General features: G+C 27.8%; 1 protein-coding gene across 1 annotated transcript; it reads right to left on the bottom strand.

Annotated features, from left to right (window-relative positions):
- Positions 1-294: 294 nt before the first annotated feature.
- Positions 295-5629, bottom strand: LOC122850829 (toll-like receptor 3). The gene is made up of 3 exons (XM_044149891.1): positions 5491-5629; positions 1446-3341; positions 295-1226 (listed from the first exon to the last, which is right to left on the bottom strand). The coding sequence occupies exons 1-3, from the start codon at positions 5627-5629 to the stop codon at positions 295-297; spliced, it is 2967 nt and encodes a 988-aa protein (XP_044005826.1).
- Between the last annotated feature and the right edge of the window lie 19402 nt (positions 5630-25031).

Here is a 25031-nt window from a genome sequence, read left to right as displayed (position 1 = left end):
TTTCCTGGTTGTACCTTAAAATACAATACTACGGCTAACCCTATGGCTCCTAGCCTCCGTAATAATTCTTCAAGCTCTGAGAATAGACATGTCTCATAAACATCTATTCAAATCTCATTAATAAAAATAAATGTCTTGATATAAGGAAAAAAATGTTTTTTCTAATGATAAGATATTATATGTATACATTTAAACTGCTTTATTTTCAAACTTAATTTTTTATTCAAAAAATAACTGAATTTCATACAAAATAGTAATATTTTTCGAATATACATTCATTAATATTGACAAAATCTATGATTGACAATGATCGTACGCAGATATAATATTATTTTTACTCATAATTATTTTTCGAATACAAGAATTAGGAATTAAAATATAACTTGATTGAATATAATTTCCTGATAGATCTAGAACTTTACATTTAAGACCTTCAAGTTCTTGATTCAAGTTCTTTAATTTATTGTTACTTAAATCTAACAACAACAAACGATCATTTGGAAAAATTTTTTCCAAGGTCAATGGATCTACATCAATTTTAGCAATGTGGTTATAATTAAGTTCAAGCACATTCAGTGTATGGATATGATTGAAAACATTAATTGGAATATATTTGAGTTCATTATGGGCCAAATTAATTGTTTTTAAATGTGAGAGTCCATAAAATGCATCTTGTTCAAGTGTCCGAAGTAATGTATCACTTATTTTGAAGTTTTCCAAATATGTCAAACAAGTTAATGATTTTTTTCGTAATATAGTTATTGAACCACTTGTATATGAAAGTGTGGTAATCGGAGGAATGCTATCTGCAAATGGATTACTACAAATACCCACAGAAGCGTTCCCAACAATTTCCAAACTTTCTAAAAGAAATAAATACTGCAATGTTTCAATCAAGTAGAATTCATCATCAATTGCTTCGATTTTCAAAGATTTAAGATTATGCAAATTTTCAAAATAACGATCTCTAACTTTAACTGGACCAACATTCAATTCAAGGTTTTCTAAAGCTATTAAACCAGCAAATATTTCTCGTTCAAAAATAAATTTACCTCGTGAATGTTTATCAATTGTTAATGTTTTCACTTGATTTTTATCTGTCATATTCATGAATGCGAATGGTTGTATCGATAAAAAATCGTCGTTAATGTATAATTCAAGTACTAAATTAGATACAAATTCTCGCGGATTTTTGGGACCAAATATATTAAATTTTCGTCGAATATCTATATCGTTATAAGTTACAAATAATAATTCATGGTTTTTCATACAAATTACAAACGAATTTTCATCGAAACACCAAAACTTTAAATTTTTTTCATATTCTTTATCAAGAAATAATTGAATTTTATTGGAATCATCCAACATTTTGTAGTCGACAAATTCGTAGTCTTCAGGAGAGATTATATCATTATTGAAAAGATTAATTTGTTCAATCAATATACCATTGAGCATATTATTTCTCAGATGTTTTAATTTATTGAAACTCAAATCTAACACTGATAATGTTTCAGGTTTACAGAAATCTTTATTTTTTTCGTGAAAAGTACAATCGGTGGGTAAATAATTGCTCTTCTGTAATCGAAATGCATCATCATCTATAAATGATATCAAATTATGAGCTAGTGATAATTTTTTCAATTTTAGCAATCCACTAAATGTGTTTTTATTGATTAAAGGTATTTTGTTATTTTCCAGTATGAGGGTATCAAGATTTTCCAGGCCATCAAATGCTCCAGTATCAAAAGTTTTGAGATTGCTGTCATTGATGATGAGGGTATTAAGTCCATTCAAACATTTGAATGACTTTGATGGTATTTTTTCGAATGAACCTTTTTGATATTGAAGATATTGCAGTTTTGTATTTTTATATTTACACAAATCATTGCAAAAATAAGCTGAAGTATGTTCTATAACTATAATACTTTTTAAGCTTGTTAAAAATTCTACATAGATGCACAATTCTATCTGAGTTAATAGTGTCAATGATATTACAAGATGTTCTAGATTTTTTAACGTATTCATGTTAAATTCTTTAATTAAAATTGGATACGTTTTGAATATTAAATTTTTAAGGGTTGACAATCCTTCAAATGTTTCAGAATTGAGTGTCAAATTTTGACTGGTTGATGCTATGATTAAAGTTTCAATAAACAAATTAGAAAATGCTTGTTTTTCAATATATGATAATTTATTGTCTGAAATTTCAAGTACTTTTGGTGAAAGTCTAGTTGGCATAGATTTCAGTGTAACTGATAAAAGTGTTTTACATTTTTTACAAATTTCAAAAATATTATTTTCACTTGAATAACATTTTTGATTAATGCATTCTAATGTGCTATTGTGATTGTCTGCAATTTCATGATGAATTATATCAAAGTGTATGATGTTGATTTTTCGAACACCCCATCGCACATAATCCTCAAAATCTATGATTGAGTTTTCGTTCATCAAAATTTTTTCAGCTACTGCATTTTCAAACACGTCATCGTCTATAAAAATCATTTGGTTTGCAGAAAGATCAATCGTTTGACAATATTCGAACGATTTATTCTTGAGGACATCTAATGCATTGTAGCTCAAATTAAGTAATAAACAATCAGTACCGACCATTTTAATGAACGAGTTTTTATCAATTGCTTTTATTGAGTTGTTACTCAAATCCAATGTTATCAGATTCATCCGTATGTCATTATTGTGTGGTGGAATACAACTTAGATATTGATTCCTTGTTATTGAGAGCATTTCTAATTTATTCAAATTGTTAAATGCATCAGCTTCGATCACTGACAAATATGTTTCTGTGATTTTTAAGGTTTTGAGTTGTGTCAAACACTTGAATGAATTGTCTGATATTCTATCGATTTTACCACCTGTATACTGAAGTTGTGATAATATTAATTCGTCATTGAATGAGTCACAAATACCAATAGTGCCATTATCTAATATTTCCAAACTTTCTAAATTCGGTACATCCTTCAAGGCTTGATTAAGTTTCACAAATTTTTCATTTACTCGTAATTTTAAAGATTTCAAAAAATCTAATTCTTGGAATATATGATCATTCAATTGTACTCTACCTCGTCGTACTTCCAAAGATTCAAGTATTGTTAATTTTTTAAAAGCATATTTTTCAATTATTAAATTGCCGTCAGATAAACTGAGTAGTAACTTTTTCGTTTTTATCTTTGAATGACCATCGTCAAATGCATATTCTCGTAGAAGTCTAATATCGCTATCAATGATGTTAATCGTATCAATATCTTCTTCATAATCAGCATATTCAGGAACATAATGTATTAACTTAGTAGAATCTTTTTCACACAGTGGAAACGAATTTCCTATCGAAAAACAAACTATTTCGGATAAAACGATTTGTATATGACTGAAAAAGAATCCTTCGAATATTAGCCACGAAATTTTAGATTTCTTCATTTTTTTATCTTTCAATTTTATTGACAATTTAATTGAATTAACACAGGTTTGTAAATAACTCAAATTGTTTAAGATTCAAAAGAAGACTGACAAATCTGTCTTTCAAACTGATATATTTATAGTTTTTTTTTATTTCATTATTAAACGTGTTATCATAAATACCTAAACTAACATTTCCGTTTGACATTTATTTGTCAACCTACATATTTTTCCACTTTATTTATTGTTTTTTTAAAATCATTTATGCATTCTACCTTGAAACTATTATTCATGTACATGGACAAGTTTTTACGAGCTTAAAACTTGTGATAATTTTCAAAAATAAATTATTTATATTAATTTACATTTTAAAAATTTTTTTTTTTAAATTTTAATAAATTATAAAAATATTTTATAACTTTATTTTTCTAACAGAAAATATGTAATAATTTATGTTGAATTTTTTTTTTTTTTTTATCTATACGGAAAAAAATTTACATTTTTTTTTAATAGAATAGCATAGCAATTTTTGCGTTGTGTTACAGTAAGCTGGTACCATAAGAGCATCATATTAAAAATCGAGATGGAATATAGCAATTTTCATTGAAGAACGCCACCTATACTGGCCATGCGACCTTCCACGGTGTAACATAGTAATTTTTAAAATGGTCAAACGCAAAATTTGCTTTGTTTATAAACGCTCAAAAAAAATATTATAAATAAATATTTTTCTTTGTTTTTTTTTTTTTACAATAAATACGTAGACTTAAAAAATCGGCCAGGCTCAGGATTTGAACTCTGTACCTTTCGAGTACAAACCCTACTCGGCATCCGTTGCGCCACGATAACGCACGTGAAAATAAAAATTTATTTGTTTTACATCAACAATCGGAAAATAAGCAAAGTCACGCCTGCGCAGTCGACTAAAAAGTGGGGGCAGTTGACATTTCTGAGTCCGTCATCAATTTTGCTATGCCCCATCGTAATTTTAAATATGTTGCTTTGTATTTGTTAGTGACACCTACAGGAATTCCAAGAAAGTTATTAAAATTACTATGCTACATTGTAAATTTTCAGAGGATCATTTTAATTTTTTCCACAACAACAGAGTAAGTTTTATAAATATACAAAGCAAAAAAAAAAACAATATTTTTTGCTATGCTACATTGTAATTTTGAGGCTGGATTATTTCAAATTTTAAATTTGGTTTCTGTAAAAATTTCTTTATGCGTTGTAATTTTTTCATCGGGAAATAGCAAAAAAAAAAACATGAGAAATTGCTATGCTACATCTTAATTTTTCAAGACTACTATTGTTTTTTTTCGTTAAAATGATATTAAATATTTCAATAGTCAAAAGATAGTTCTTTGGTAATGTAGCAGCATAGTAAAATTTGGTGAAAATTTTTCTCCGTGTATCTATTAAGTATTTTGTATCTTTATTCTCGATGCAAAATGGTTGTAAATATGAAATATGAAAAATAATTGAAATACAAACAAAAAAACAATAAATACAATTTGAAGATTAAATTTATTGATTAAAATTTTATTTCTTATTTAAATTACACAAAGATGCACAAAGTGTATTATAATATTATTTATTTATCATCAAGGTCGAAATAATGTCAAGTATAATTTCATGACATTTTTATTATTACTGACAGGAATTGAAAAAAAATTTTTTAAAACTCATATCGCAAATATTTATATATTTCTTTTTACTTCCTTTAGTTTGTTTATTTATTTACGAAAAATCCTTGGACTTTTTATGACCGCTGATGAAAAATATTTGCAATTAAAATAGTTATTGTATTGGTATTCAGTAAATCATAAAATAATTAAAGTTCAGAACGAACCTGATCATTGAAAATATTCAGTGAATGAGGAACATAGGAAGGTTATTCCTATGAAGTTTATTAATTTTAGTTTATAAGTTATTTAAGTTTATAAGTTTTAATTTTTACTTATCAACAACGATTATATTGAATATATTGTAGCTGGATTATTTATAACATATACGTTGATATTTTTCGGCAAACCGGCTCATATATTGAGCCAAATAAAATGTTAAATTTACCATGACAATCTTTTCCTAAATCTGTATATCTAGTATACCTAAGTTTCGGTTCATCGTCTCTATTTTTCAAAAAGTCACCATAATGTATACGACGTCCCTTTCTAACAATTAATTCTCTGATAGTAGCTGGAAATCCCATGATGTTCCGGGTAGTAGACAATAGTGGATTCTCTCGAATATCAAATATTTTACATGTCATATTGCCGAATGTTCCCTTCGATATCTTCTCTATTTTATTGTAGCTTACATTGATGAGGGTATAATCATTATTGATGGTCATCAATGATCCAACATCAAAGCCAGTAATTTCATTATTATTGAGTTTGAGTCTTTTTAAAATTTTTAGATTATTAAAAACATTTATGACGATACGTTTGATTTTATTGTAAGACAAATTTATTTTTTCTAAATAATCAAGTCCAAAAAATGCATGAGGCTCAATTGTCATCAAACGTGTTCTTGTTACTCGCAAATATTCAAGACTGGGTAAACAAATAAATGAATTATTATGTAATACAGTAAAAGGCCCTTTGATATAAGAAAGATACAAAGTGGTGGAAGTTTTGGTGAAAATTGATTACCACAAATACTGATTGACTTATTTTTGACAATATTCAACGAAGTTAAAAGTCTTAAACTCATCAGAGATTTACCCAAGTACTGTTCAGTTTCATTAACTTCAATTTTGAGACGATTTATGTTAGACAATCTGTAAAATGCATTAGGTTCAAGAACAGTTAGTCCAACATTAAGTTCAAGATTTTCTAATTTTGATAATCCATCAAATGAATTTGATGAGAGCTTCAATCCATCTCGAATATTTTTATTGAGAATTAAACTTTTTATTGTGACTTGGGTATCAATGTTTTTCCATGCATCATTTCGTATTGATGTGATATTATCAATTGATATTTCAATTTGTGAATTATTTTTTTCTACATCAGATATTTGCCAAAAGAGATCAACCTTATTTAATGTTATTGATGTGACAGTTTTATTTTTGACACAAATAGTCCACCAATTTTCAATATGACATAATAATTCAACTTCAAATTTTTTCGATCCATTAACAGCAAACAGTTGACTATTATTGTATGCATATACGAGTGATATTAAATTGGCATTATATTCAAAATTCACTATATCATTATTTGAAAGATCAAGATGTCCAATAGATATGATACCTTCGAATAATTTATCGGAAATTGTATGTAATTTGTTTCGACTTAAATCAAGAAATGACAAATGATTCCTTAAATTTATAAATGCTTCATCTTCTATAAACTCTATTGAGTTGAAACTTAATATGAGTCTTTTTAAATTCTTCATTTGACCAAATGAGTTTTTTCGTATATGTGTTAAGTTACGATTATACTGTAATAGGAGACTCACGAGACTATCAAGGCCGTTGAATGCGTCATTCTCAAATCCGGTGATGTTAGTGCTATCAATAAAAAGATACTCAAGGTTCTTCAGACATGAAAACGCATTTGATTGAACAGTTTTAAATGAACCTCCATTGTAATAAAGATGTTTGAATTGATGATTTTCACCTCTTTCATAACAGATTTCATTGCAAAAATTTAATGCATCATGATTGAAAATCGTTAAACGTATCAGTTTTTTAAATCCTTGCAACGAATCACAAAGAAAGGTTTGTGATTCATTTACTGATAATGATAACCATTGTAAAGTATTCTCGATATAAAAAAATGTTGTGTTTTCAATCGAAATTGGTTGAGTATCGAGTTGAAGATTTTCAAGTTTTAGTAATCCTTTTAGAGACTCAGCAATAAGTTGAAATGGTTTTGCAGATGATTGAATTATTAAATTTTTAATGTTTAAATTATAGAATATGTTATCTTCAGTTAATATTATATCAGTACACGGAGAGAATTTTTTATTTTTTTTTACGAAAAAAACATAGCAAATTTTACAATGGCCCATAGCTGAGGTGCGCCATCTTTCGGTTTCATGATATTTTCATATGGGCCATAGCAAAATATCGTGTGGGCGTGGCTATTTTTTTTTGTGTACCATAGTAATTTTTGTTATGGTCAAACGCAAAATTTATTCCATTTATTGAAAATATTATAAAAATTTTTTTTTTTATTGTCAATATCTATATAATTTATTTATTCGTTTTTTTTTTATTTCTTTTTATTTTATTTTATTTTTTTAATTTATTAACCTAAACCAGGATTTGAACCCCAAACCTTCCGAACAGAATCCCTACGCGTTATCCGCTGCGCCACAACAACATTTGCAAAAGCTAACATTTGTTTGTTTTTCATTAAACATAAGCAAAGACACGCCTGCGCGGTCGGCTAAAAAGTGGGGGTGGTTGACATTTCTGAGTCTGTCATTGCTTTTGCTATGGCCCATTGTAATTTTAACCATGTTGCTTTGTATTTATCAGTGACACCTATAGGATTTCTAAGAGAATTAAATTTTTACTATGGCACATTGTAAATTTTCAGAGGATCATTTTAATTTTGTCCACAGCAACAACGTAAAATTTTATGAATAACAAAGCAAAAAAAAATATATATATATTTTGCTATGGTACAATGTAATTTTTAGGCTGGATTATTTTAACTTTTAAATTTGGCCTTCGTAAAAATTTCTTTATGCATTGTAATTTTTAATCTGAACATAGCAAAAAAAAAACATTATATAAATTGCTATGGTACATTTTAATTTTTCAAGACAAAAATTGTTTTTTTTTGTTAACATAATAGTAAATATTTGAATAGTCAGAAGATAGACCCTCAATGATATGGCGCCATAGCAAAATTTGCTGAAAATTTTTCTCCGTGTATCTTCAAATATAAGTGTTTCTTGTGAAAGTCTAGATGGCAAACTTCTTGCTGTAACTGATATAAGTCGATTTTTTTCTTGACAAATTTTAAAATTATGTTTTTTACTTTCATAACAAAAAGTAGCTTGATTTTTTTGTTCACTCTTAAAAATTGCAAAATCCATGAAGTCGTAATCAAAATATACTGTTGTGTTTTTATCATTAATTCCCCATTTTCGTTTATCGAAAAAATCTGTAATTACATTATCACCCAACAAAATTGTATCAATCGATGCATTTTCAAATTCCTTATTACCAATATATTCGATTTCATTTACTCCAAGATCAAGTGTTATGCATTCAAAATTTTTAAAGGATCCATTTATAATGTATTCAATATAATTATAACTCAAGTTTAATAGTTCACAATTTTTATTCATTGCAAAATATGTGTTGTCCAATTTTGATATTGAGTTGTCACTCAAATCCAATATTATTAATTCATTTAAATTATTGAAAATATTTGCAGGGATAATATTCAATTCATAATTCCTTGTTAGAGATACTTTTTTTAATTTTTCTAATAAATCAAATGCACCGGGCTGTATTATTGACAAGCTTGTTTTTGTGATTTTCAATTCTTCGAGATTTCTCAGGCAGTCAAATGCTTTTGATGATACTGATTGTATAAATCCACCAGTGTACTGAAGTATCTTTATTTGAACTGTATCTTTAGATGAATCACAGATGCTAATATTATAATTATCCAATAATTCCAAACTTTCTAACCGTGGTAAATTTTTCAATACCTGGCCCATTTTCGCAGATTTTTCATCGACTTTTATCTTAAGATGTTGCAAATTAGATAAATTTTGGAAACTATTTAATTCCAATTGAACTGGACCGGAAGTTATTTCCAATTGCTCGAGTTTTGTCAAGGCAATAGCAGATGGCTCGATTATTATATCTTCATCTGATAAATCAAGTACAAGACCTTTTATGAATTTTCCAAATTGGAAATCATCTTCATACTCAATAAATGCATGATGACGAATTACATCTACTGAAGTATCAACATATTCAATCCGGTCTTTATTCAAAGATTTATACACTGGTTTGTATTGAATTATATCACCATTTTCAGTTCGACAAATTGGTTTAATATACTTCAGTTGATAACAAATTAAATTCGATGAAACACATTGTAATTCAATGGCAAATAGCATTTTAAACGTGAGCCACGTAATTGTAAATTTCTTCATTTTAATCTTTTCAAAAATATTTTTCAAGAATCTAGTCAACTACTTAAGATTCAACAGAAGACTGACAATTCCATTTTTTAACCGGACATTTAGTACTTTTTTTTTAACTGTTTTTAATGTAGTCTAAACATTTTTTTTTTATACATTTATTACAAATTTTTACGAGTTTAAAACTTTTAATAATTTATTTTTAAAAAAATATACTTTGACTATTTAAATGTATTGCTTTTTTTGTAAATTTATATCGAACAACAACAGTTTTTGTGTGTTTAAAAATATTTGAAGGTTGCAATGATAAAATTTATATTATTTTTTACGATACTTTTATTATTGACACAAGTTTTTAATAAAATATTTATGACTAACTCAAATATTTATTCCCCAATGGCTGAAAAAAAATATTTTTAATAAAATAAAACGCAAAACGAATTTCAAATGCAATTATGTTTAATAATCATGTATCGTCACAAATTAACTTTTTTTTGAAAACAGAAAAATTAATAATCTTCAAGCATTCATAATCATAAATTCCAATTACACCAATAAAAATAAATGTCTTGATAGGGGAAAAAATTATTTTTGTATAATAATTAATAACATAATTGAAACTGTATTATTTTCTAACTTTATTTCTTGTTACAACAATAATTTATATTTCATACAAAATGATAACATTTTCAGAAAGTGTATATATTTATGTATTTTAACAATTGACAAAATCTATTGTTGACAATGATCCAACACAGATAGAATATTATTTATACTTATAATTATTTTTCGGATACAAGAATTAAAAAACAAAATATTATCCGAATCAACGTCATTTCCCGATAGATCCAGTACTTTACATTTGAGCCCTTCAAGCTCACGATTCAATTTTCTCAATTTATTGTTACTTAAATCTAACAACAACAAGCTATAATATGGAAAGCTATCTTGCATTGTCAATGCATGAACATCAATTTTGACAATGTGGTTATTATTGAGTTCAAGCATATTCAATGTTTGAATATGATTAAAAACATTAATCGGAATATCTTTGAGTTCATTGTGAGCCAAATTAATTGTTTTTTAATGTGAGAGTCCATAAAATGCTTCTGGTTCAAGTGTCCGAAGTGATGTATCAGTTATTTTAAAGTTTTCCAAATATCCATCATTTCATCGCAATTGTAATTAATCATCCATCATTAATTATGGAGTAATCATCATCATTATTGGAAAGATCAATTTGTTCAATCAATTTACAATTGAGCATATTATTTCTCAGATGTTTTAATTTATTGAAACTTAAATCTAACACTGATAATGTTACAGGTTTACAAAAATCTTTATCATTTTCATGAAACGTACAATCGTTCGGTAAATTGTTGCTCTTCTGTAATCGAAATGCACCAGTATCTATAAACGCTATCAAGTTGTGAGCTAATGATAATTTTTTCAATTTTAGCAATCCAATAAATGTATTTTCATTGGTTAAATGTATATTGTTATTTTCCAAAATAAGGGTATCGAGATTTTCAAGACCATCAAATGCTCCAGTGTCAAAAAAACTTAGACGGCTTTCAGTGATGATAAGAGTATTGAGTTCTTGTAGACATTTGAATGATCCTGTTGTCATTGTTGGGAACAAACTTTTTTGGTATTGAAGATAGCGAAGATTTGTATTTTTATAATTGTACGAATCGTTGCAAAAATAAGATGAACTATGTTTTATGAGTACTATACTTTTTAAGCTTGTTAAAAATTTAACATACATGCATAATTCTTTCTGGGTCATTAGTGTAAATGATATTACAAGATGTTCTAATTTTTCTAGCGTATTCATATTAAGTTCTTTGAGTGAAATCGGATACGTCTTGAATACAAGATTTTTAAGTATTGATAATCCTTTGAATGTTTCATAATTGAGTATCAAAATTTCATTGGTTGACGCTATGATTAAAGTTTCAATTATCAAATTAGAAATTGCTCGTTTTTCAATATATGATAATTGATCGTCTGAAATTTCAAGAGTGTTTGGTAAAAGTCTCGTTGGCATAGATTTTGTTGTAACCGCTAAAAGTGCTTTACAAATTTTACAAATTTTAAAAATATCATTTTCACTTGAATAACATTTTTGATTCATGCAGTCTAATGTGCTATCTTCATTGACTGCAATTTCGTGATGAATTTTATCAAAGTGTATTATATTTATTTCTTGAATACCCCATCGTACATGATCCTCAGAATCTATGATTGAGTTTTCATTCAATAAAATCTTATCAACGATGTTCATAAGCAAATACACCATCGGATATAAGAATTATTTGGTTTGCCGAGAGATCAATTGTTTGACAGTTTTCAAACGATTTATTCTCGAGGTTATCTAATGCATTGTAGCTTAAATTTAATAATAAACAATGACTGCTGACCATTCTAATGAACGAGTTTTCATCGATTGCTTTCATTGAGTTGTTACTTAACTCTATCGTTATAAGATTCATCAGAACGCCATTATTATGTGGTGGAATATAACTCAGATATTAATTGATTCATTGTTATTGAGAGCATCTTTAATTCATTTAAATTGTTGAATGCATCAACTTCGATCACTGACAGATGTGTTTCTGTGATTTTTAAGGTTTTAAGTTGTGTCAAACACTTGAATGAATTGTCTGATATTTTATCAATTTCACCACCTGTATACTGAAGTTGTGATAATATTAATTCGCCATTGAATGAGTCACAAATACCAATAGTGCCATTATCTAATATTTAGAAACTTTCCAAATTTGGTATATCTTGTAACTCTTCACTAAGTCTTGCCAATCTCTCATTAACTCTCAATTTTAAAAATTTCAAAAAATTCAGATTTTGAAATATATGATATCTGATTTGAACTCTACCTCGTGTTATTTCCAACGATTCAAGTCTTGTTAATTTTTTAAAAGCATCTTTTTCAATGATCAACTTACCATCAAATACACTGAGTATTAACTTATTTATTTTCGCCTCTGAATGACTATCTTCAAATGCATACTCTTGTATGAGTTTAATATGGCTATCAACGATGTTAATCGTATTAATATCCTCCTCATAATCAGCATATTCCGGAACATACTGTATCAACTCAGTAGAGTCTCTTTTACACAGTGGAAGCGAATTCCCGATCGAAAAACAAACTATTTCTGATGAAACAATTCGTAAATGAATGAAAAAAAATGCTTTAAATATTAGCCACAAAGTTATAGTTTTCTTTATTTTTTTTTTTTAATTATACATTGACAATTAAATTGAGTAAATTAACACAGGTTTGTTTAACTGTTTGAAATTCAACAGAAGACTGAAAATCTATTTTTGAGCTGATAGGCTTTTGCTATATTATTATTAAATATGTTATCATAAATACATAAAAAACATTTCCGTTTTACATTGAGTTGTCAACTTACATATTTTTCCACTCTATTTATTGTTTTTTTAAAATCATCAAATATTTATTTATTTTTTTTTTAAAATAATTTATGCATTTTTCCTTGAAACTATTATTTATGTACTTTGACACGTTTTCAAGAGTGATAATGTTAAAAATGAATTTTTTTCAGCCAACCATTTTTAACACAAAATATTAGTATTAAATAATAATAATTTTGTTGAATACATGTAGGAATATGGATTATTTAAGATAGTAATACGGAATAAACTCGAGAGGCTTTTATTAATTCAATAGTGAGGTATTTTAATTAAATTCCAGCCTTCAAAACAATACAAAAGTGTCTTTAGGACTAAGCGTTTTTCCGTCTTACTTATTCACGCACAAGTTACGAACTAACTTTCATCCCTCAAAATCACCATGCACACAGACAACATTCATTCTTTTCAAACATTCTGCCGATTTCTTTTACCTTCTAGAATATTTTCTTTTTTATTTTTTCTTATTGTCTTTTCCACCTTACACATTCTTCACAGTCATATTCCTAATCCTTAACTTTCCTTTACCTTCACATTTGTCGTCACGCCTATCATTTCTACTCACAAACATGCATCTTTCATCCTTCTTTCATCTCTCTTACTCACACTCATTTCACTACTCCTACATACATATAATAAATAGACAAAGAATTCATATTTATCATTGACATGATCTATGTAAGTATCAGAAAATTAGCTTAATATTGAATTTATCCCTAATATTGATTTTTAAACATGTTTCGAAATTGTATTTATGAAAAATGATTAGAGTACTGAAAAAAAATGGCAATTAAAAAAATAATTGGAACAATTGGAATTTATATTGATTAAAATTACACAAAGTTAATTACATAAAGTGTATTATAATATTATTTATTTATCATCAAGGTCAAAATGATGTCAAGTATAATTTCATGACATTTTTATTATTACTGACAAGAATTTAAAAACAATTTTTTATAACTCATATCTCAAATATTTATATATTTCTTTTTACTTTCTTTAGTTTGTCTTTTTATTTACGAAAAAACCTTGGACTTTTCATGATGGCCGATGAAAAATACTTGGAATTAAAATTCTTATTGTACTCGTATTGAGTAAATCATAAATTTGAGAGGGTTTTGAAGAAATTTTGAAATTGATAAAATAGATAAATTAAATTATCACTGCATGTTCCGGGTCGAACCACATGTCTGTCGGTCCCAGACTGACCAGATTTTTATTCTTTTTATTTTTTAAACAAAATACAATAAGTTGATAAGTTTTAAACATTACTCTGTTTTTTATGGCTAGATCACGAGATCATACAATTTCAAATAACATATGACTAACAATTTTGGTTTATATTTTTTCTAAAATATTTTAAACAACGATTTAATTTATGTACTTTTAATAGCTTTTTACAAACTCGAATATTCCCACACATGGTCAACTCATGCATAGATTTTGAGTAAAAATCACGTAACAAATAAAACCATAAACTCAAGTTTCTCTTTGGTATTATTATAACATATTTTTTAAAAACATTATTTGTCAAGAATTAGAGAAAATCTCACATCTGTCAAACAACTGCACTAACGTATTTTCGATACACAGAATGATCGTAAAATCGACAATAAAAAAGTAAATTTATAACTTTTTAAAATAAACTAAATTCATGAAAACGTCTTGGACTTTCCGGTCGTAATATCTATATTTTTTGTTTACACATGGTATTTTTTATGCCACCCTTTGGACCACACAAGGCCCAATTTTATGTCTAAAAATCCCACCACCTACACCTAGTTTTTTACCCTCTCTTGAACTAATTTTTGACCAATTAAAACTAATTTTTTAACTAAGTACACACCCATTTTTTGGACTTAACAATTTTCAACAAACTGAGAAATCAGTTGCTCTTCAACACTCGTTTACGTAACATCTCTAATTAATATTGATTCGCGTACAACGGTAACATGACAAAATAAATTTCACAAAATAAATCCGACAAAATAAATCCGGACAAAACAAATTTGGAAAAAATAAATCGCGACAAAATAAATCGCGAAAAAATATATCGCGACAAAATAAATCGCGACAAAATAAATTTAAAAAAAATAAATTTAGACAAAATAAATTTAAAAGAAGAAAATTGTTACATGAATGAGGAGGTGATTTTCAGGTCACAAGGGGGGGTTTGGGGGGGGCGAAGCCCTCCCAACTGCGAAAATATCTACCGATTTATAATTTTAAAAGACAATTTTGATGAATTCTTGATAGATTTTTTAATTTTATTTATTTTTGTATTCAATATTATTTAAATTTATTTTGTCTAGATTTATTTTTTTTCAATTTATTTTTTCGCGATTTATTTTGTCGCGATATATTTTTTCGCGATTTATTTTGTCGCGATTTATTTTTTCGTGATTTATTTTGGGCGGATTTTTTATGTCGGATATATTATGTCAAATTTATTATGTCGTGTAATCCGTACAACGGGATTTCTTTATACTTACAATATAAAATAGTAGTGTCTGTCCATGACAACACTTTTTAGAGTCAAATAAATATACAATATACAACACAAATAATTATAATTTTAGTGAAATAATAAAGTGAATATATTAATAGAATTTAAGCCACAGTGTTTAGATTTATTTAAAGTGTTATTCCTATTATTTCAATTTACAACCTATCCTCCACATACTTTGATAGCCCTGTATCAAACTCAAGGCCTTACAACCCTTGTGAAATTATCGTGGTATATTTGGAAACGTGGTGCGATACACTGCATTACACTGATATTGAATCCATCATGAAATTTTCGAGTGTTTAAAGAATAATTTAAAACTAATAATATAATCATAAAATAATTAAAATTAAAAACGAACCTGATCTGATGATATTGAAAATATTCAGTGAATTAGAACTAAAAAAAGATTATTCATATGAAATTTATTAATTTTAGCTTATAGGTTATCTCGTAGATAAATAATAATTGAATTCTTTCATTTTCAATTATCAGAAACGATTATAAAAATTATAGCTGAATTAAATTAAAATATACGGTGTAATTTTTGGGAAACTGGCTCATATATTGAGCCAAATAAAATATTATATCATGACAATCTTTTCCTAAATCTGCGTATTTGGTATATTTACGTTGTGGTTCATCAGCTGTATTTTTCAAAAAGTCACCATAATGTATACGATGTCCCTTTCTGACAATTAATTCTCCGATGGTAGCTGGAAATCCCATGATGTTCCTGGTAGTAGACAATAGTGGATTCTCTCGTATATCAAATATTTTACATGTCATATTGCCGAATGTTCCCTTCGATATCTTCTCTATTTTATTCTAGCTTACATTGATGAGTGTATAATCATTATTGACGGTCATCAATGATCCAACATCAAAGCCAGTAATTTCATTATTATTGAGTTTAAGTCTTTTTAAAATTTTTAAATTATTAAAAACATTTATGACGATACGTTTAATTTTATTGTAAGACAAGTTTATTTTTTATGAAAGATCAATTTCAAAAAATGCACCAGGTTCAATTGTCGTCAAATTGGTTCTTGTTACTCGTAAATATTCAAGACTTGGTAAACAAATAAATGAATTATTATGTAAGACAGTAAAAGGACCTTTGACGTAAGAAAAATACAAAATTGGTGGAAGTTTTCGTGAATATTGATTACTGCAAATACTGATTGACTTATTTTTGACAATTTTTAACGAAGTTAAATGGTTTAAACTTGTCAGAGATTTACCCAAATATCCTTTAGTTTCATCAACTTGAAGTAGTAGACGATTCAAACTAAATAATCTGTAAAATGCACCACGTGAAAGAACACTTGGTCCAACATGAAGTTCAAGATTTTCTAATTTTGATAATCCATCAAATGAATTTGATGGAATCTTCAATCCATCTCGAATGTTTTTATTGAGAATTAAACTTTTTATTGTAAGTTGATTGTCAATGTTAGTAAATGCATTTTTTTGTATAGATGTAATATTATCAATTGTTATATAAAATTGTAAATTTTTTTTTTGTTTATCAGAAAATCGCCATAATGGATTGATTTCATCAAATTTAATTGATGTTATAATTTTATCGTTGTCACAAATTGTCCACCAATTTTCAATACGACAAAATAATTTAACTCTAAATTTTTCTGTTCCATTTACAGAAAATAGTTGACTATTATTGTAAGCATATACAAGTGATGATAAATCAGTAGTATATTTAAAATGTATAATGTTATTATTCGAAAGATCAAGATGATCAACAGACATGATACCTTCAAATACTTTATCTGAAAGTGCTTGTAATTTGTTTTGACTCAAATCAAGATATGATAAACGATTATTTAATTTTGAAAATGCTCCATTTTCAATAGACTCTATCGAGTTGTAACTTAATGCAAGTTGTTTTAGATTCTTCAAGCGACCAATTGAGTTTTTTTGAATATGTTTTAACTTGCTATTAAATTGTAATGAAAGGGAAATGACCTTGTTAAGACCATCAAAAGCAGTGCCGTAACAAGGGGTGGGCAAGAGGGGCAACTGCCCAGGGCGCAGTGTAAAGGGGGGCGCACTTAGAAGCGCGTCACAAGAAAAAAAAAATATTCTTTTTTAAACAATTAAAAAAAATATTATATTTTCAGGAAAGAAATTGACTACTGTCATTTATGGACATTCAGATATTACATAAACATGATTGTCTTTCTGAATTTTGAAGTTAATTGTCCTCATTATTGTCATTTGTCGTTTAGAGACAATCGTCCTAGAACAATATTAAAAATGCAAAATGACGTAAAATAAAAAATATACTTAATAATTTGAATTAAAATTTTTTTTTGTTTCTTCTGACAACGGCCAAGACACGATCCTCTATACTCTAAAATTCTACCTAATTCTACCTATCACTCACATCGTACTATAACCGACTTAACCACTAACGCAGGTTAACATGGACCGATTTTTATTCTGCTTGTATTGACTATATGCCAAAGGTTTGCCTATCCTTTTTTTAATTGACGAAAATTGAGATGATTATGGCAAATGGCTGAGAAATTAATTCAGATTACGAATTTATTTATTTGGTCACATCCTTTTCTTAGCAACATTTGCCATAATTAATTAATAAAAAAGCTATTGCCAAATATTGCTGAGGAAAGAATGTATCGCCAAATATATTATTTCCTAGTCTAAATGAATTCTTTAGCTATTTTAGACAATAATTTCAATTTATGATAGGAGATATTGCTAAGGAATTAATTTAGACTAGGAATTAATATACCGAGTGTCCCATTTTAATTTATCAATGGATTTTTTTTGAAAAATATAGCTCAAATTGTAAAATGTTTCAAGTAAAAGTTGTAGGGTTTGGAGGGGGACGAAGAAAAAAAAAAAAAAAAATCGAAAAATCCAAAATGGCGGAGTTTCCGGTATAAACATAGTTTTTTAAAATGGATACTGCATTTTTTTTTTGAACCAAAACATTTTCTACATCAAAACTAACACTTTTTATTTAAAAAACTTTTCGATAAAATCACTTTTTTTTCGGGCCGATTTTATCTGTTTATGGATTTTCCTGAAAAAATATGGCTTTAATTAAAAAATGATATTTAGAAAAGTTGTAGCGCCCAGAAAGACGAAAAAGAAAAAAAAAAAAACTTCCGAAAAAAAATCAAAATGGCGGAGTTAGAAGCATAAACAAAGTTTTAAAAAAAAAGCGATTTTTCCGGAAAATTTTATTTAGAAAAAGTGTTAGCCTTGATGTGAACAATTTTTTAATAAATAAAAATTACACCTAACCTCGAAAAAAAATGTTCATACCGGAAACTCTGCCACACGGAGAAAAATTTTCAGCAAATTTTGCTATGGCGCCATATCATTGAGGGTCTATCTTTTGACTATTAAAATATTTACTATCATGTTAACAAAAAAAAACGATTTTTGCTTTGAAAAATTAAAATGTACCATAGCAATTTATATAATGTTTTTTTTTTTGCTATGTTCAGATAAAAAATTACAACGCATTAAGAAATTTTTACCGAGGCCAAATTTATAAGTTAAAATAATCTAGCCTAAAAATTACATTGCACCATAGCAAAATATATTTATTTTTTTTTTTGCTTTGTTATTCATAAAATTTTACGTTGTTGCTGTGGACAAAATTAAAATGATCCTCTGAAAATTTACAATGTGCCATAGTAAAAATTTAATTCTCTCAGAAATCCTATAGGTGTCACTGATATATACAAAGCAACATGGTTAAAATTACAATGGGCCATAGAAAAAATTAAAATGATCCTCTGAAAATTTACAATGTGCCATAGTAAAAATTTAATTCTCTTAGAAATCCTATAGGTGTCACTGATAAATACAAAGCAACATGGTTAAAATTACAATGGGCCATAGCAAAAGCAATGTCAACCACCCCCACTTTTTAACCGACTGCGCAGGCGTGTCTTTGCTTATGTTTCAGTTGTTAATAAAAAACAAACAAATGTTAGCTTTTGTAAATGTTGTTGTGGCGCAGCGGATAACGCGTAGAATTCTGTTCGGAAGGTTTGGGGTTCAAACCCTGGTTTAGGTTAATAAATGATATAAAATAAAATAAAATAAAATGAAATAAAAAAAAAAACAAATAAATAAATTATAGATATTGACAATAAAAAAAAAAATTTTTATAATATTTTCAATAAATGGAATAAATTTTGCGTTTGACCATAACAAAAATTACTATGGTACACAAAAAAAAAAATAGCCACGCCCACACGATATTTTGCTATGGCCCATATGAAAATATCATGAAACCGATAGATGGCGCAGCTCAGCTATGGGCCATTGTAAAATTTGCTATGTTTTTTTCGTAAAAAAAAATAAAAAATTCTCTCCGTGCATTTTTAAATTAATTTTTAATAATTTTTTTTTTTTTTTTTCTTGTTTTTATCTTTTTTAGTGCTACAACTTTTTTAGATAACATTTTTTAATTAAAGCCATAGTTTTTCAGGAAAATCCATAAACAGAGAAAATCGGGCCGAAAAAAAAGACATTTTATCTAAAAATTTTTCGAATAAAAAGTGTTAGTTTTGATGTAGAAAACGTTTTGGTGAAAAAAAAAAATGCAGTATCCATTTAAAAAAACTATGTTTATACTGGAAACTCCGCCATTTTGGATTTTTCGAAATTTTTTTTTTTTTTTTCTCCGTCCCCCTCCAAACCCTACAACTTTTACTTGAAACATTTTACAATTTGAGCTATATTTTTTGAAGAAAATTCATTGGTAAATTAAAATGGGACTCTCGGTATTTGGTTACATTCTTTCCCTAGATACATCCCTAGATAATTTATAAATCAAAAAGCTATTGGTGACTGTTGCTAAAGATTGGATGTAACCAAATAAATTATTTCATTATCTAGATCAATTTCTCTGCAATATTTTCTATAATACAATAGAATCATTGTGCCAAATTGATTGTATCTTCAATAGACTTCGATGACATCATAGATGAATTTTCCAGCGACAACGCCAGAAGACAAAAACTGTTTTGATTTTGTAATGATTCATTCTTCATCTATATCACTTTTAAAATATTTTGTCTTTTATATTATTATCCACAACAATTTTTATTTAAAAAAAAAAATAATTTCAATATATTCTGACGGTTTTGCTTGTTATATATATTATTGTTAAATACACCTAACAAATGATTTTTTTTTTATATATTATATCGATAAAAATAGAGCGCAAAATATAATTTTGCCCAGGGCGCAAAAATTCCTTGTTACGGCACTGCTTGGTGACAAACTGCATTTTCAAAGACTATCTATCAACTGAACATCAGAAAAAATAATAAATTAAAATTGTAAATTTATATGCTTACTTATAAATTCTACAAGTGTGAAAACCAATTATCGTAAGTGAAATATTACTGTCTTTATCAACATGCAATGTTCGAGACAGGCCAACTATTAAACTAAAATAAATCGTTTCTAAATAATAAATATACGTTGGTGTAAAAACGCAAATAGATAATTTTTCATTTCTTGAGTTAATGTATGGCAATATTCTGTAAAAATTAATGAGATAATGGATGAGTAATGGATTTATTTGAATAATTTAAATAACAAACGAAATACAAAAGAAAATCAATGAATTTATTAATTTTGAAAAGAAAAATTATTGGCAGTAAAATTATTTTCAATAACATTTTTTCAAAGTATAATGACAATAGTTGTTTGCGCCAGGATGTGGACTGTATAAAGGGATGAAATAAATGTGACAGGAAACGATGAACTTGTGGTTAAATATTAGTGTTTATTTAATAGGGAAAAATATGTACAAAAGGGTGATATTACTCAATAAATATACTCTGCAAAAGGTTGTATACCTTTTGCCCAACGTGAAAATAACTCAAAAGTAATTATACTTGGTGTGTATCACCAGGTATAAATGGATGAAAAATAATGTGGTGTGTAATGTAGAATAACCAAAACGCAAGTGACTCCAGAACGCTGCTTGGAGACTTGCTTGATGTTGAACTCGAAGTTGGCCGGAGATCCTCGATGATGAACGAGAGACTTGAATAGTTACGGCAACGTACGGTGTAAGCCGAGCGTTGCTGTGACAACATGAGAGTTTCTCTAGTGTGCGCTGATTGGACAGTGAATAACAGAGATGCGCAGTGGTTACTGGTCATCTCTGTGACGACACACATTAGAGGAGCTCGCGTGAACAATACTTCATTCAATATTCCAAAAAAATCTATAAAATATTTAATTAATGAAATTGCGAAAATTAGTTATTCAAATTTATTATTATCAATATTAATAATCTATTATTAGTGATGCCACGAGACGAGACGAGACGAGAGGCAACTCTCTCTCGTCTCGTCTCGTCTCTCGTGACGAGAGAAAATTTGTCTCTCGTCTCGAATATTCTCGTCTCTCGTCAGCTATCTATCGTCTCATCTCGACTTTTCTCGGTCAATAATTTATTTTTAGTAGTTTTATTTACAATATAAATAATAGATTCATTACTTTGATTTTATTATAATTTTTTTTTAAATTTTTTGGTACGAATTATTTATGCTTAGATATTATTTGATTATTTCGGTAATTTTTCTGCGAAAAACAAATATATTATGTAGAATAGATATATGTTATCTATTGTACTATACCTAAAACAAGAAGCAATATAAATAATATTATAATCAACATTGATGAAAAAAAATCGAAAATTTATTATAATAGATTTAAAAAAATTATGAAAGCGTCTAGACTCTAAAGTATAATCACTGAACCAAAAAAAAATTTATTGAAAACAAGTAATATAAAACGGGTCAAAAATGTATTATAAGTAGATTGAAAATATATAAAAATTAAAAAAGATAAAAACATGAACCAAAATATTTATCTCTCGAGTTTTCTCTCGCATATCGACATCGGTGTCTCGTCTCGTCTCTCGCGACGAGAGAAAATTCGTCTCTCGTCTCGAGTTTTATCGTTTCTCGTCACCTCTCTCTCGTCTCGTCTCAAGTTCTCTCGTCTATCGCGGCATCACTATCTATTATAATTATAATTCAACGAAAATAACGCAATATAGAAAAAGCGTTCATTTGTTTATTTATTTAATCAATTAACTCAGCGGCTGTAGTGCTATTTCAGGTGTACAGGGTAAAATTCCATGTAATTAAGATTCAAGAGATTATATAATAATTACATTTAAAACATTTTTTTTTATTTAAATTTTATTTTTATTTGTTTATCAATAATTCAAATCTAATTTTAATACAAAAAATAAGGATTTGGTGCTGACCACGTGATCATTAAATGATGGATAATTTCTTATCTTTATCATTTATTAACTATTTTAAATATTGAACAAAGTGAATTTATATGCAATTTTATATTCAATATTTTACTCTTCTTATTTATCAAATTTTAATTTATTAACTCAAAAATTAACCTAAATCTTATACGTACAAATTTATAATACTACTACTACTCATTAGATCTAAGTAGATATAATCAGATCTAATTATATTGAAAATGCTGCGGGATCGAATTATATATAAGCATATATAATTAGATCTAATTAGATCTAACTAGATATAATCAGATCTAATCATATCGAAAATGCTGCGGGATCGAATTAGATATAAACATATATGATTAGATCTAATTATATCTACTTAGATCTACTTAGATATAATTAGATCTAAGTAGATATAATCAGATCTAAGTAGATATAATCAGATCTAATCGTATCGAAAATGCAGCAAGATCTAATTATATCTCGATATATGTATACTTATATATGTCGGAATTTCATAGGAAGCTGCTGTTATTCTTTTGCATTTTTTTTCATGTAACGAAAATTTCAAGAAAAAAAAAAATTCTTCTTTTGATCATAAAAATACATTCCGGGGTCTATAAAACTAATACAAATGAAATTTATGTTTAATTGTTTATATTTATAAATATTATTTTATGCATATATAATTTGCCGATCATCAGCCGAGTGTCGGTTGACTCTCGGATTGTCATGATAAATATTCAAGTAAAACAAATTTTCGTTGTTTTTAATTATTACTGCTATGGTTGAGTAGGTAAGGCTCTGGACTTTCATCAAGAAGATACAGTGTTCAAGTCCAGGGGGGCTATTCTCGAGTGATGTGAGTCGATTCACTCACACGGATTGAGATCCGTGAACGGATCTACTTGAACGACGAACTGAGATCCGTTCACGGAAAACAGTTCTTATGAGAGCAGCCAGTCCGTCCACGAATGTAAATATCCGTCTCTCATACAATTTGAGTTGAGCGCGAGACAATTGCTTGTATTTTTTATTTTGTTTTATTGTTTATTGAATTGTTTTTTAAATGATGATAGAATAAAATAAATAAAAATACAATTGAAATAAACAAGCAACAATAAACCAAAATAAAAAATACAAGCAATTGTCTCGCGCTCAAATCAAATTGTATGAGAGACGGATATTTATATTCTTCGACGAACTGGCTACTCTCATACGAACTGTCCTCCGTGAACGGATCTCAGTTCGTCACTCAAGTAGATCCGTTCACGGACCTCGCTCCGTGTGAGTGAGTCGACTCACATCATTCGAGAATAGCCCCCTAGGTGATGGTAAAAATTTGTGGTCTAAATCTTTCGGTCCAATAGATCATTAATTATATAAATAAAAAAATAAAATTGTTTAAACAATTTGAAATTTTTTTTTTTTTAATCAATAAATTTTTGGAATCTTAGTAGATCCACTTAGATCTCAGTATATCTAATTAGATCTAATTATATCTGATCAGATCTAAGTAGATCTAATTTGATATCCGTAGATCTACGCGATTTTTTCCTGGGCTGTCAGTGAGTGACATAGCATCATTATCAAGTGTCGAAGATCTTCAGACTTGGGTAAGAAAAAATTTAACAGTAAGTTCACTTAATGATTTCTCGAATGATACAACAAAAACGATTGACCCGAGTAGAAATTCAGGCCAGGTTCGGATCAAGCCCTGATCAGGCTTGCCTGATTTCAAATCCAATCTGGATCCAGATACTGGATCCGAACCTGATCAGGATGTAACGCTTTTTCGTAAGGTTTGGATCCAGAATGGATCTGGATACCTGATCAGGCTGTGGTAAAGATACATGATCCATAATGGATCCAGATTCCGGATCAAAACTGGATCAGGATACATGATTTATTCAAAAAAAAAAAAAAAAATTAATAATTTCAAATTTATTTTTTTTTTTAATTTGAAACCTAACGCTTAACAGAATACAGATTAACTTTATTATTACAAACTGACCTAATTGATAATTTACCTAACTAATTATTGCTACGACCGGGGTTCGAACCCTTCGACACGGGATTACAACGCTAGTACTTGACACGCTCGGCCATTGAGGCATTCGATAATTCGTACTAACTTTTTGTCCTCATAGGTTCTACAAATTGCCTGGTCAGGATAGCATCAGGCCATCTCTATTTTATCCTTAATAGGGATAGCCGGATCTA

Source organism: Aphidius gifuensis, linkage group LG3 (assembly GCF_014905175.1).
Source record: "Aphidius gifuensis isolate YNYX2018 linkage group LG3, ASM1490517v1, whole genome shotgun sequence".
Lineage (NCBI taxonomy): Eukaryota > Metazoa > Arthropoda > Insecta > Hymenoptera > Braconidae > Aphidius > Aphidius gifuensis.
The sequence above is the reverse complement of the archived record's forward strand: the minus strand, read 5'-3'. Positions and strand labels throughout refer to the sequence as shown.